This window comes from Cervus canadensis, chromosome 28 (genome assembly GCF_019320065.1).
Source record: "Cervus canadensis isolate Bull #8, Minnesota chromosome 28, ASM1932006v1, whole genome shotgun sequence".
In the NCBI taxonomy this organism is placed as follows: domain Eukaryota; kingdom Metazoa; phylum Chordata; class Mammalia; order Artiodactyla; family Cervidae; genus Cervus; species Cervus canadensis.
Genome location: NC_057413.1, coordinates 32,271,322 through 32,286,304, shown reverse-complemented (window position 1 = coordinate 32,286,304; position 14,983 = coordinate 32,271,322). Strand labels below are relative to the sequence as shown.

The 14,983-nt window shown below is 35.4% G+C and overlaps 1 protein-coding gene across 15 annotated transcripts in view; it reads left to right on the top strand.

The window, feature by feature from the left end:
* Positions 1–14,983, top strand: part of KHDRBS2 (KH RNA binding domain containing, signal transduction associated 2) — a 714,887-nt gene that overhangs the window by 579,902 nt on the left and 120,002 nt on the right. For all 15 annotated transcript variants that reach the window (XR_006266123.1, XR_006266120.1, XR_006266124.1 and 12 more), the window contains one exon: positions 2,725–2,807. Coding sequence is in view for 9 of the 15 variants with exons in the window: in XM_043450331.1 (XP_043306266.1) it covers positions 2,725–2,807 (83 nt within the window). In the remaining 6 variants the exon portion in view is untranslated. The remainder of the gene's footprint in view (positions 1–2,724; positions 2,808–14,983) is intronic.

Below are 14,983 nucleotides of genomic sequence, written 5' to 3'. Positions count from 1 at the left end.
GGCATGTTGAGTGCAGCACTTTAACAGCACCATCTTTCAGGATTTGAAATAGCTCAACTGGAATTCCATCACCTCCACTAGCTTTGTTCATAGTAATGCTTCCTAAGGCCCACTTGACTTCATATTCCAGGATGTCTGGCTCTAGCTGAGTAATCACACCATCATGATTATCTGGGTCGTGAAGATCTTTTTTTGTACAGTTCTCCTGTTTATTCTTGCCACCTCTTGTTAATATCTTCTGCTTCTTTTAGGTCCCTACCATTTCTGTCCTTTATTGAGCCCATCTTTGCATGAAATGTTCCCTGGGTATCTCTAATTTTCTTGAAGAGATCTCTAGTCTTTCCCATTTTATTGTTTTCCTCTATTTCTTTGCATTGATCACTGAGGAAGCCTTTCTTATTTCTCCTTGCTATTCTTTAGAACTCTGCATTCAAATGGGAATATCTTTCCTTTTCTCCTTTGCTGTTTGCTTCTCTTCTTTTCATAGCTATTTTTAAGTCCTCCTCAGACAACCATTTTGCCTTTTTGCACTTCTTGTTCTTGGGGATGGTCTCCTGTACAATGTCACGAACCTCCATCCATAGTTCTTCTGGCACTCTGTCTATCAGATCTAATCCCTTGAATCTATTTGTCACTTCCACTGTATAATAATAAGGGACTTGATTCAGGTCATACCTGAAGGGTCTAGTGGTTTTCCCTACTTTCTTCAATTTAAGTTGAATTTGGCAATAATAAGTTCATGATCTGAGCCACAGTCAGCTCCCAGTCTTGTTTTTGCTGACTGTATAGAGCTTCTCCATCTTTGGATGCAAAGAATATAATTGATCTGATTTCAATGTTGGCCATCTGGTGATGTCCATGTATAGAGTCTTCTCTTTTGTTTTTGGAAGAGGGTGTTTGCTATGACCAGTGTGTTCCCTTGGCAAAACTCTATTAGCCTTTGCCCTGCTTTATTCTGTAATCGATTGCCAAATTTGCCTGTTACTCCAGGTATTTCTTGACTTCCTACTTTTACGTTCCAGTCTTGTATCAGGTAGAGGACATCTTTTTTTCATGTTAGTTCTAGAAGATCTTGTAGGTCTTCATAGAACAGTTCAACTTCAGCTTCTTCAGCATTGCTGGTTGGGGCATAGACTTGGATTCCCGTGATACTAAATGGTTTGCCTTGGAAACAAACAGAGATCATTGTGTCATTTTTGAGACTGCACCCAAGTACTACATTTTGAACTCTTATTGACTATGATGGCTATTCCATTTCTTCTAAGGGATTCTTGCCCACAGTAGTAGATATAATGGTCATCTGAGTTTAATTCACTCATTCCAGTCAATTTTAGTTCACTGATCCCTAAAATGTCGATGTTCACTCTTGCCATCTCCTGTTTGATCACTTCCAATTTGACTTGATTCATGGACCTAACATTCCAGGTTCCTATGCAATATTGCTCTTCACAGCATCGGACTTTACTTCCATCACCAGTCATGTCCACAACTTGGTGTTGTTTATGCTTTGGCTCTGTCTGTTCATTCTTTCTTGAGCTACGACTCAACTGATCTCCAGTAGCATGTTGGCACCTACCAACCTGGGGAGTTCCTCTTTCAGTGTCCTATCTTCTTGCCTTTTCATCCTGTTCATGGGGTTCTCAAGGCAAGAATACTGAAGTGGTTTGCCATTCCAGTCTCTGGTGGACCACATTTTGTCAGAACTCTCCACTGTGACCCATTCATCTTGGGTGGCCTTACACAGCATGGCTCATAGTTTCAGTGAGTTAGACAAGGCTGTGGTCCATGTGATCAGATTGGTTAGTTTTCTGTGGTTATGATTTTCAGTTTGTCTGCCCTCTGATGGAGAAGGATAAGAAGCTTATGGAAGCTTCCTGATGGGATAGACTGACTGAAGGGGAAACCAGGTCTTGATTAAACTGGTTTTCAGATTAAATGAACTCAAAAATCTTAGTCAAAATTAATGTGGAAAGATGCACATATTTTGGTTTAAATTTCTGAGCACAATAAGGAGAGATTTGCAAGCCTCCAAACTGAAACAGAGTTATAGAATTCGTAGGGTGGGATGGAAGTACATTCTAAAGAAAGTGTTGTACCACAAAGATCCAGAGAAGAAAAAATAAGGTTTTCTTAGAAGTTGAGAGTAATCGAGATGGATGGCAAGAGTTTAAAATATAGTCAATGACCACAAAGGAAAACAAAACTAAATCACTAAAAGAACAATGTACAACTGGAGTGTATACTTTGTATACATTATACATTCTTTCCTTTTCTCCTTTCTTTTTTTTTAAACAATAATTTCTATACCTTCTTTACTAAAAGTTGAAGAATTCAGATTTCAGATTCAGTGCTAACTATTATTGGGGGAAGAAATAAATTCCAGTAGCATTGTAACAGATAGATTATGTCACCATTAGGTTATCATAACTATTCATATTCTCTCATAACGTTTAACAATTTTTTTCATTTGTCTCAATAAAAATTCTAAATAAATCCTAGATTAGGCATCGCTGCTTCAATGATATGCTGAGTTTGATTATTATATATTAAAATTTGGACCAAGAAATATTACTCAACATTGCATACAAATTGTTTATCTAGTAAAATATGATGTAAAGTGACTAAACAAACATAAAAACTAAGTTAAGGTCTCATTAATGAAAAGCAGTTTAATCAGTTACTCAAATTGTTTGCTAATATATCTTTCTACCATTTTTGCCTCAGGGTTATGATGATGGCTATGGGGGTGAATATGATGATGAGACCTATGAGGCTTATGACAATAGCTATGCCATCCAAGCACAAAGGTAAGGTATACGTTGTCTAAAGCATCCTTCTTGGGATGATTTCTAATCTTGCTATTTTGTTTCTTGTATCTGAATATTAGTTACATTTTGTGAAAGTTTCTAGCAGTGGCTTTAATTTATTGTCCTTCTGAATTATCAAATTGCTTACTAGACTGTGAGAAATAAAAGATAATGATCTTGCAATTGGTAATAATGAAATAGTAGTGTGCAATTTTAAGACTAGGTGATTACCATAACTAATCAACTCATGTGAGTTTGTATTTAAAAATACTGGTAGTGTTATAGTTTTTTTTTTTTTTTTAGGAATTCATAATTAAGACAATAATAAAAACAAATCTCTTGTTTAGTGGGACTATATTGCCAGAAATTTAATTTTGATTTTTAAGACAAAAGATAGGAAAATATTGGTGCTCTGAAAAGAGAAAAATTCTTAAAACATCTTATGGAATCAAGAATTTATTTCTTTTAACTGATTTTAAAATTTCCAACAAACAAAAGTCTAAGACCAGATAGCTTCACAAACAAACTCTAAAAAACATTTAGAAGAGAACTAACACCTGTCCTTCTGAAATCATTCCAAAAGTCTCAGAGAAAGGAAAACTCCCAAACTCATTCTAGGAGGCCACTAGTACCCTGATACCAATACCAGACAAAGATACCACAAAAAAAGGACATTACTGGCCAATATCACTGATGAAAATAGATGGAAAAATCCTGTACAAAATACTAGCAAGTTCCATTAAAGCATCATACACCATGATCATGTGGTATTTATCCCAGGGATGCAAGGATTTTTCAGTATCAGTAAATCAATGTGTGATATACCACATCAACAAGTTGAAGAATATATACTATATGATCATTTCAATGGATACAGAAAAAGCTTTTTACAAAATTCAATACTCAGTTATGATAATAACTCTCCAGAAAGTGGGCATAGAAGTAGCATACCTCAGCATAGGAGAAGCCATATATGACTAACCTACAGCTAACATCATACTCAATGGTGAAAAACTGAAAGCATTTTCTCTAAGATAGGTAATAAGACAAGGATTTCCACTCTTGTACTTTTATTTAACATAGGTTTGGAAGTATTAGATTTGGAAATCAGAGAAAAAGAAAATAAATAAAGGGAACACAAATTGGCGGGAGGGGGGGTGTGAAACTGTCATTGTTTGTATACCACATGACACTATACATAGAAAATCCTAAAGATGCCACCAGATAGCTCAGTTCATTTCAGTCATTCAGTTGTGTCTGACGTTTTGTGACTCCACGGACTTCAGCACACCAGTCTTCCCTGTCCATCACCAACTACTGGAACTTACTCAAACTCATGTCCATTGAGTCAGTGATGCCATCCAGTCATCTCATCCTCTGCTGTCCCCTTCTCTTCCCACCTTTAATCTTTCCCAGCATCAGGGTCTTTTCAAATGAGTCAGTTCTTTGCACCAGGTGGCCAAGGTATTGGAGTTTCAACTTCAGCATCAGTCCTTCCAATGAATATTCAGGACTGATTTCCTTTAGGATTAACAGGTTAGTTCTCCTTGCAATCCAAGGGACTCACAAGAGTCTTCTCCAACACCACAGTTCAAAAGCATCAGTTCTTCAGTGCTCAGCTTTCTTTATAGACCAACTCTCATATCCATACATGACTACTGGAAAAAGCATAGCTTAGACTAGATGGACTTTTGTCAATGAAGTAATGTCTATGTTTTTTAATATACTGTCTAGGTTGGTCATAGCTTTTCTTCCAAGGAGCAAGTGTCTTTTAATTTCATGGCTGCAGCCACCATCTGCAGTGATTTTGGAGCCCCCCAAAATAAAGTCTGTCACTGTTTCCAATGTTTCCCCACCTATTTTCCATGAAGTGATGGGACCAGATGCCATGATCTTAGTTTTCTGAATGTTGAGTTTTAAGCCAACTTTTTCACTCTTGTATCAAGAGGTTCTTTAGTTCTTTGTTTTCTGCCATAAGGGTGGTGTCGTCTGCTAATCAATGAATTTGGCTAATCAATGTTTCAAGATGCAAAATTAACACACAGAAGTCTATTGCCTTTCTACACACTGACAAAGATCAGAAAAAGAAACCAAGGAAACAATAGAATTGCTGAAAAAAATAAATAAAATATCCTGGTATAAACCTATCTCGGGAAGCAAAATACATTTACTCTGAAAGCTACAAGAGACTATAAGAAAACTATAAGAAAGAAAGTATGAAAGGAGGAAAGAAAAAATGATTACACTAATGGATGGAGTAAAGATATACCATGTTCTTGGACTGGAAGAATCAATATTGTCAAAATGACTATACTACCTATGGGAATCTACAGATTCAATGCAATTGCTCTCAAATTTCCAATGCCATTTTTCACAGAACTAGAATTTTTTAAAGTCTTAAAATTTCTGTGGAGATGCAGAAGACCTCAAATAGTTAAAGAAATCTCCAAACAAATATGGAGCTGGAGAAATCAGGCTACCTGACTTCAGACTATACTACAAAGCTACAGTCATCAAAAGAGAATGATACTGGCACAAAAACAGAAATAAAGATCAATAAAACAAGATGGAAAGCCCAGAAATAAACTCACACACCTATGGTGAATTAATCTATGATAAAGGAGGCAAGAATATATAATGGAGAAAAGACAGTCTCTTCAATAAGTGGTGCTGAGAAAACTGAACAACTACATGTAAGAGAAGGAAATTAGAAAAAATTTTGAATGTCATACACAAAAATAAACTCAAAATGGATCACAGATCTAAATGTAAGACCTGATATTATAAAAATATTAGAGGAAAATATAGGTAGAATACTATTTGCATAAATCATAGCAATGTACTTTCCCCTCTGTCTCTTAGAGTAAGGGACATAAAAATGAAAATAAACAAATGGGACCTAATCAAACTCAAAATCTTTTGCACAGAAAAAGAAACCTAAGCACAGTAAAAGACAACCCACAAAATGGGTGAAAATATTTGCAAACTATGTGACCAGCAAGGGATTAATCTCCAAAATTTACAAACGGATCACACAGCTCAGTATCATAAAAGCAGCAATCCAAAATGTGCAGAAGACCCTCTTAAACAGACATTTCTCTGAAGAAGACATACAGATGGCAAACAAGTGAATGTAAAGATGTTCAACATCACTAATGATTAGAGAAATACAAATCAAAACCACAAGGAGGTATCACCTCACATCAGTCAGAATGGCCATTATCAAAAAACTCTGTCAACAATAAAAGCTGGAGAGGATGTGGAGAAAAGGGAGTCCTCCTACACAATTGGTGGGAATATAAATTGGTGAAACCACTATTGAGGCTGATAAGAAACTAAAAGAGCTACCATATGATCTAGCAATCCCACTCCTGGGCTTATATCCAGAGAAAAACATGATTTAAATGGATACATGTATTCCAATGCTTATTGCAATAGCCAAGACATGGAAGCAACATGAATGCCCATTGACAGAAGAATAGATAAATAGATAAAGAAAAATTGGTACATATATGCAATAGAATATTACTCAGCTTAAAAAGAATCAAATGTCATTTGCATCAACATGAATAGATTTGGAGATTATCATACTAAGTGAAGTAAGCCAGACAAAAACAAACATCATATGAGATTGATTATATGCAGAATCTAAAATAAATAATACAAATGAAAGTATTTACAAAACAGAAACAAAATCAAAAACTTAGAGAATGAATTTATGGTTACCAGGGGTGAAGAGTTGAGGGAGGGAGAGTTTGGAAATTTGGGATTGACATGTACACACTGCTATATTTAAAATAGATAACCAACATGAAAACTCTTGAGAGTCCCTTAGGTTTCAAGGAGATAAAACCAGTCAGTCCTAAAGGAAATCAACCCTGAGTATTCATTGGAAGGACTGATGTTGAAGCTGAAGCTCCAGTAATTTGGCCACCTGATGCTAAGAGCCAACTCATTAGAAAAGACCCTGATGCTGGTATAGATTGAAGGCAGGAGCAGAAGGGAACAACAGAATATGAGATGGTTGGATGGCATAAGCAGCTCAATGGTCATGAGTTTGAGCAAGCTCTGGGAGTTGGTGATGGACAAGGAAGCCTGGCATGCTGCAGTCCATGGGGTCACAAAGAGTTGGACATGATGAAGTGACTGAACTGAACTAAATGAACATGAACCTACCATCTAGCACAGGAAACTGTTCAATATTTTACAATAACCTAAATGGGAAAAGAATTTGAAAAAAGAATAGATGCATACATATGTATAACTGAATCACTTTTCTCTACACCTGAAAATAATGCATTGGTGTTAATCAACTCTTCTTTAATATAATGTGATTTTAAGAAAGTGAATTACAGGCTCAATATATGAATTTTAGGACACAAATATTCAGTCTGTAGAAATTGTATTTCTTCAAGCCTTTCCCCTCATTTTTGTGTTCAAATAACCTGCAATTCTTACATAGAGACAACATATTTTCATAAAATTTAGTATGAAGGAACTGGAGGGATCATCAGAAATAAAAGTGTATTACAATTAAAAAAAAGCAAGCAAAGAAAGAATTCTTCCCTTTCTTAGTGAATATCTTAGAGATTATTGAATAAATCTCTCTCTATAGCCTCCAAATCTGTGATAAAATGAATTTCTACTTCTTAAAAGTTGGATTTATTGAAGTATTATATTTACATATGGTAAAATTTGCCCATCTAGGCTACAGTTGTTGTATAAGTTTGACCAATACAATCCATCATTATGCCAACATCATGATATAGGGCTTTTTTAATAAACCCCAAATGTTTCCATACTGGTCTTTAGGGTCAACATTTTCCACACCTGAGGCCCTGGGAACCATGATTCACTCTGCCACTGTAGTTTTCTAGAATGTCATGTAAGAAGAAGCAATAAAAAGTGTAACGTTTTCAACCTGCCTTCTTGTTCACTCCATATCTATTCCTGTTGTTGTGCATATTAGTGTTCTTTTCCTTTTAACTATGGTGTGGAATTTCACTGTAAGGATGTACTACAGTGTCCTCATTCACCAGCTTAAGGACATTTGAGTTATTTCTATATTTTGCAATTCTGAATAAAGTTGGTATAAAACAAATACATCTTTAGAAAAGTTAATCATGTATTATTTTTTTCTGAAAATAAATTACAAATTTCATGGGAAAGTAGGAATCTATGTGATTATTAGCTAAATGATTCTCCCCATATGTGATTCACAGAGACACAATAGGACTAATTGACACAAAATCATTATAGCATTGACCATTTACTGATCAGCTTTTTGGCACCCAAAAAGATTTGAATGCATTAAGTAATATTTGGAGGAGGGAAATAGCAAAGAAAGAAACCACTTTAAGTTCAATAAGTAGTGAAGGGCATCTACATGTTGTATTACATAGTGAATGTTTTATGGCCTGAGAGATAGCATAGTGAAAGGGGTGACAGAGAATTCTATTTAGGGAAACCACTTTAGACAATTAGGGAAAAAAATAAAATAAAAAAAATAACCTCATGTGGACAGATACCTGTAAAGCTTGGTGTAACTTAAGATATCACTAAGGAAATGACCATTTTCAACTTTGAGTTCTTGATTACTTTGTAGAAGGGTAAATAAAAAAGGCATCATGAACCAAGAGCTACTGCTTCAGGTAATAACTTAATGGTTCCAATCACACATTGGAACACAGCAGTTACTTAGGGTAGGGGAGAAGCTTTGCATCACATTACAAACACTAAATAGACTACTTTATGCAAATTGGCTATTTAAAATACTTGCTAATATTTTCAAATTTATATTTCATCACTGTATATTAGTGCATAAACAGTGATAATAAAGTTCTGTACCATGTTTCAGAAACTGCTGGCAGAAAACATAATTAGCACATACTATGAACACTGCTAGAATATAGTAAAATCATTTCTTGATGTAGCTCTACAGTTACATCCAACTTGTAGAAATTTCGGAATGACTTTCTGCATCTTTATTCTGGTTAGATTTAATTGGATTTGGTTTACTCTAATAAACAAGGAAGAAGAAAAACTTGGAGATTATAATAATACTTGAATGTTTGAAAAGTGAATACTAGAATAATTGGATATAATTATGAATAAAATTTGGCTTCACCAGTGGCTCAGCAGTAAAGAAACTGCCTGCAATGCAGAAAATTCATGAGACGTGGGGTCAATCCCCGAGTCAGGAAGATCCCCTGGAGGAGGGCATGGCAACCCACTCCAGTATTCTTGCCTGTAGAATCCCTTGGACAGAGGAACCTGGTGGGCTTCTGTCCATAAGGTTGCAAAGGGTCTGAAAGAAGCAACTGAACACACATGCACGTGTATAAAATTTAATGGCTATATAGAATAACCTGAAAATCACTTTATATTTATGAAATATAATTTATATGTCAAATATATCTTACATGCACTCTACTACCTTCTCTCTTCCATTTCTTATCCATTCAATTTGTTATGGATAAATTCTTCCCACATTCGTAGACCAAGTTCAAAAACCAATACTTCTGAAGTCTTTTGTTAAATCTATATTTGTGAATAATCTGTTTCTATGCTGAATTTCAACAGCATCATATCTTTATTTCTTTACAACATTTTCTCTCTCTGCCTTGTGTTGGGATTGTTTGTGTACCTGTCCCTTTTCACTCTAACTACTTGCCTATAATCCTAGTCTGATACATCCTCTTGTCTTTCACAACATCTGTCTTTGAGCATTTCATGATGTGTGTGCTGAACAGATGATCATAGAAAGCATGGATGTGAGACCTGAGAGGTATCTACAAGATGGGGATAAAAAATAAGAGCCTTATCCCTCAAAGAGAATGCAATATTTGGAATTATATGTACCTTTTTTGCTGACAAAATATTTATGTATTTCTGAGATATCTTAGAGCTAAAGCAGAAAGAAAGAAGTCATGAAATTAACTACAGTGATATTAGTACTCTGAATGTAATAATAATTAAGCACTTGTTAAATGATTACTTGTGCCAGAGAGTATACTCACCATACAGTGACAATACATATTTTTCAGTTTGTAAATGTATTTTAACATTTTCTCCTAAGAATGTGTTGGAGAAGGAGTCATGTGCAAGCTTCATATACACTTAAATTAATACAAGTGAAACAACTATTATAGAGTTAGCAAGTATTAAGAATTAGAAATAAAAGTTTATTTTCTTGAAATCGTTTCTGTTTTCAGCTGGTGGTTCTTTAATTGGACTTTTTAAAGTATTGTTTAGATTTATGGAGAGAAATGGAGAAAGCTTTTAGAGAAATATGTGATCATAAAGCATCTCTAACATTTACAAATAATATGAATATTATTATGACATTGTAGTGGTCAAATCAGAAGAAACACTGATTTAGAACTTTGAAGGTAAAACTATAGATTTTGTGTGACTTACCAGAACTGAGATAAAAGGAAAAAAATTAGATAAAGACTCAGCACAAGTGAATACAGAATTTGTGGATATTATAAAATCAGATCTGGCAGTTGCCTAAATGGAATAATTATTTCATTTTAGTAGAGAATCTAAAGGAAGTTCACAAGGTAACAGCCCTACAAATGTTCACCTGGAGTTCAGAAACTATAAAACTTCAATTAGCCCCTAGTTGTCTTGTAAGATGTTGTTAGTTGTGGAAAATTTCAAAAGGATCATAAAAGGGGCTTTGCCAAAAATTCCTTAGGAGGCAGCTCAACTAAATAACACGTTGAGGTCTGATAAAAATGAAAGTGATATGGAGGGTTTCCAATCACCTTTTTCTCGTCCTGCATCTATGAGAAGGAAAAGTAAAGAAATAGATTAATAAGATTACTATACAAGTTTCAAATTGCAGGGCTAGTGTTGAAGTTTCCAGGGAAGCTCGATTACTTGAAGTCTATGGTTTGAGACAAACTACATCCTGTGATCAACACCTTTAATTAGATCAAATATTAAATTCTGTGTATGTTCCAATATCTTATTTTTTATTACTCCTCAAAGTCATTAACACTTTCAGAAATCAGCCCTCTGTAATCAGTTAAATTCACAAGTCTTTACCAACAATTTTTTTCCCCAATGCAAAACTCTACATCAAATCAAATAAATACAGAAAAAAAAAGGAACTTTCATGTACTTAGAGGCAAATAGTAATTTTGCAAATGAAAGTCGAAAGACCAATTCTGATCTTTGATTCTTATAAGATTTTAGCTCGAATGTGAAATGTTAAGATTTTGTAAATTTTCAATATAAGTTTCTAAGTTCAGAATTGTAATAGGCAAATATAAAAAATGGAAGACTTTACTTTCCTTGAAGTATGATCAGGTGTTTAATTCACACTAACGAGGAAAATAATCCTCTTTAGATTAACGGAGGAATGTGCTAGGGGAGGAAAGATAAAGGTCCATCTCACATATATTAGACAATAGTTTCCAAAGTTTTCTAGAATGGTGACCCTCTTGGAATATTTACAACTTCCAGGTGAAAAATGAGACAATTATGAAAGTTTGAAGCGAGCTTAATGAGGAAACTCTTTCCAGAGTATATCCCAGGGCAAGGTGTTTACCACCAAAATCCAGGAATGGAAGGAAGATGGAAAACTGTCAGAGAGCTGTCCTAACAGAGAAAGGCTCGTCTCCTTTGAATCAGAGTGGCAGCCATGGCCAGCCAACAAAGAAGCAGCTCAGGCGTTCATATCCTGACCTCACTTTGCTCCCATTGACTGAACCCATGAGGAGGCAAAGGACAAGAAGCTGAGTGGAGGAAGTTTCCAGCAGTCGCCCTGGGTGTAGAGCAGGGTGGAGGGAAGGGCAGGAGAAGGGAGGAGAATGGAAGAGACCCTACACAACATCCAAAATGATTATCAAACTTTGACCACAGTTCATTGTATATGTTAGTGTCAGTTGCTTGACGACATAATGACATACATTTGCTATGGAAACAGCAGTGCTTTTAAACTTGTATTTTATTAATGATAAAGTATTCATACTAAAAAAGTCACAATATACATGAACATATAGGTATACATTCATGAACTAAATATCTTTTTGGATCCCCTGGCACAGGTTAGCTCCTTGAGGGTCAGGGCATCCACTGTGCGGATCACTGTTCTGTTGTTCAGAGGCTGCTTGGAACTCATGATTCATGATAACTAGTATTAGTTTTGTGCTAGCTTCTATGCTAATTGTTTAGGATCTTTATCTCATTTAATCCTTGCAATACCATGAGGCAGAAAAAAATGAAGCTTAAAAATGTTAAATGACTTTCCCTTGTTCATTTGAGTAGTGAATGTTGGCTTCAGAATCATATCTGCTAACTCCAGATGCTTGAGACATAAAGACTAATAAATACTGTCTGAAAAATATAAATTGATTTATTGGTTCAGCAGACTTGTTATATACCCAAACAATCCAGAGAGAATATGCTTTAATATAATAAGAGTGTAGTGAGCTATTTGCATGCTTTTCAAAGGGCTCTGACCAAAGGATACTAATTAGCAGGCAAAAATAAAATTGCTTAACTATTGTTTTTAGGTTATAAGTTTAATGTGAGCCATTGTATTTGATACAATATTTCACAGGAATCTGGAGTGTGAAGTCTATGAATTGGACATGGTCATGTGGGAGATGGCAAGATTGAACATCGACAACTTAGGAATCACTGAACTAAAATGGACTGTAATAGACGAATTTAATTCAGATGGACATTATATGTAATATTGCACACAAGAATCCCTTAAAAGAAATATTAACCCTTAGAGTAGCCTCATAGTCAACAGAAGAGTCCAAAATGCAGTACTTGAGTGCAACCTCAAAAACAGCAGAATGACCTTGGTTCATTTCCAAGGCAAACCATTCAGCATTATAGTAATCCAAGTCTGTGCCCCAACCACTGATGCTGAAGAAGCAGAAGTTGACCAGTGCTGTGAAGATCTGCAACATCTTCTAGAATTAACACATACACACACAAAGTCCTTTGCACCATAGGGGATTGAAATGTAAAAGAAGGAAATCAAAAGATCCCCAGAATAACAAGCAAGTTTGGCCTTGGGGTACAAAATAAAGCAGGAAAAAGGCAGAGTTTTGTCACGAAAACACGCTGGTCATAGCAAACATTGTTTCATTAACACAAAAGATGACTCTATATATGGACATCATCAGATGTTCAGTACTGAAATCAAATTGATTATATTTTTTGCAGTTGAAGTTGGAGAAGCTTTATACAGTCAGTGAAAACAAGACCTGGAGCTGACTGTAGCTCAGATCATGTGCTCCTCATTGCTACTTCAGGCATAAGCCAAAGAAAGTAGGGAAAATCACTGGACCATTCAGGTATGGCATAAATCAATTCCTATGATTATACGGTGTAAGTAATGAAGAGATTCAAGGGATAGACTGGTGGACAGAGAGCCTGAAGAACTATGCATGAAACTTAGTAAGACTGTACAGGAGGAAGTGACCAAAACCACATCAAAGAAAAAGAAATGCAGGAGGCAAAGTAGTTGTCTCAGGAAGCTTTACAAATAGCTGAGGAAAGTAGAGAGTGAAAAGCAAGGGAGAATGGGAAAGGTATACCCAACTGAATGCAGAGTCCCAAGAGCAAGGAGAAATAAGAAGGCCTTTTTAAGTAAATGATGTAAAAAAATAGAGGAAAGTAATAGAATGGGAAAGACTAGTGATCTCTTCAAGAAAATTGGAGATATCAAGGGAATAGTTCATGTAAGGATGGGCACAATAAAGGACAGAAACAGTAAGGACTTAATAGAAACAGAAGACATTAAGAACAGATGACAAGAATACACAGAAGAACTGTTAAAAAAAAAAAAAAAGTATTAATGTCCCCTATAACCATGATAGTATGTTATCCCACCTGGAAGCCAGGAGTGTGAAGTCAAGTGGGCCTTGGGCAGAATTACTGGGAACAAAGCTAGTGGGGGTAATGGAATTCCATCTGAACTATTTAAAATCCTAAAAGTGAGGCTGTTAAAGTGCTGCACTCAGTACTAGGAAAGGTCAGTTTTAATTCCAAATCCAAGGAAGGGTAATGCCAAAGAATGTTGAAACTATGGTACAATTTCACTAATTTTACATGCCAGAAAGGTCATGCTCAAAATTCTTCAATCTGGACTTCAGCAGTCCGTGAACCAAGAACTTCCAGATATACAAGCTGGGCTTAGAGAAGGCAGAGGAACCAGAAATCAAATTGCCAACATTCACTGGATCATGGAAAAAGCAAACGAATTCCAGAAAAACATCTATTTCTGCTTCATTGACTACTCTAAAGCCTTTGACTGTGTGGATCACAAAAACCTGTAGGAAATTCTTAAAGAGATGGGGATACCAGATCACCTTACCTGTCTCCTGAGAAACCTGTATGCAGGTCAAGAAGCAACAAAACCAAATGTGGAATGACAGACTGGTTCAAAATTGGAAAAGTAGTGTGACAAGGCTGTATATTGTCACCTTGTTTATTTAGCTCACATGCAGAGTACATCATGTAAAATGCTGGGCTGGGTAAATCACAAGCTGGAATCAAGATTGCTGGGAGAAATATCAACAAACTCAGTTATGCAGATGATACAACTCTAATAGCAGAAAGTGAAGAAGAACTGAAGAGTCTTGATGAGAATGAAAGACTCATCCTTATCTTGTAATTCAGTTCTCTTATGTCTTAAACTACAGTCAGCAATGAGTTTGAACTTACAGTTGGTTTTTTGATTTGAGATATTTCCTCATTCATGGCTTTCTCACACATGTACAGACCTCTACACAGACAGTGGATCTGGTGCTGTTTTTGAAAATATCTCACCAGAGGGGGAACCCAGATCTTGATACACACCACTCTTCTGTTATCATCATCTGACCTATTTATTTTAAGTATCTAGGATAACTTAGTTTTAGGAAAGAAGCAATGAGTTTCTTAAAATTATTTATTATGTATTCATTGTATTTTTGTTAATTTAATTTTAATGATATTGTAACTGTCTAAATAGTCAGTTTGTATATAAAATATACATTAAGGTGCATTTCATAAGACTCTAATAAGAAGAGAGAAAAATAATTTTCCCTGCTTATTTGAATGACAAGTTTCCCCAGATAACTTAAGGAAGCATCCAGTTAGTAACTGAAACCTGCTCAATCAGTTGCTGAGATCAGCACATGTCATTAAATTCATTTAGATTT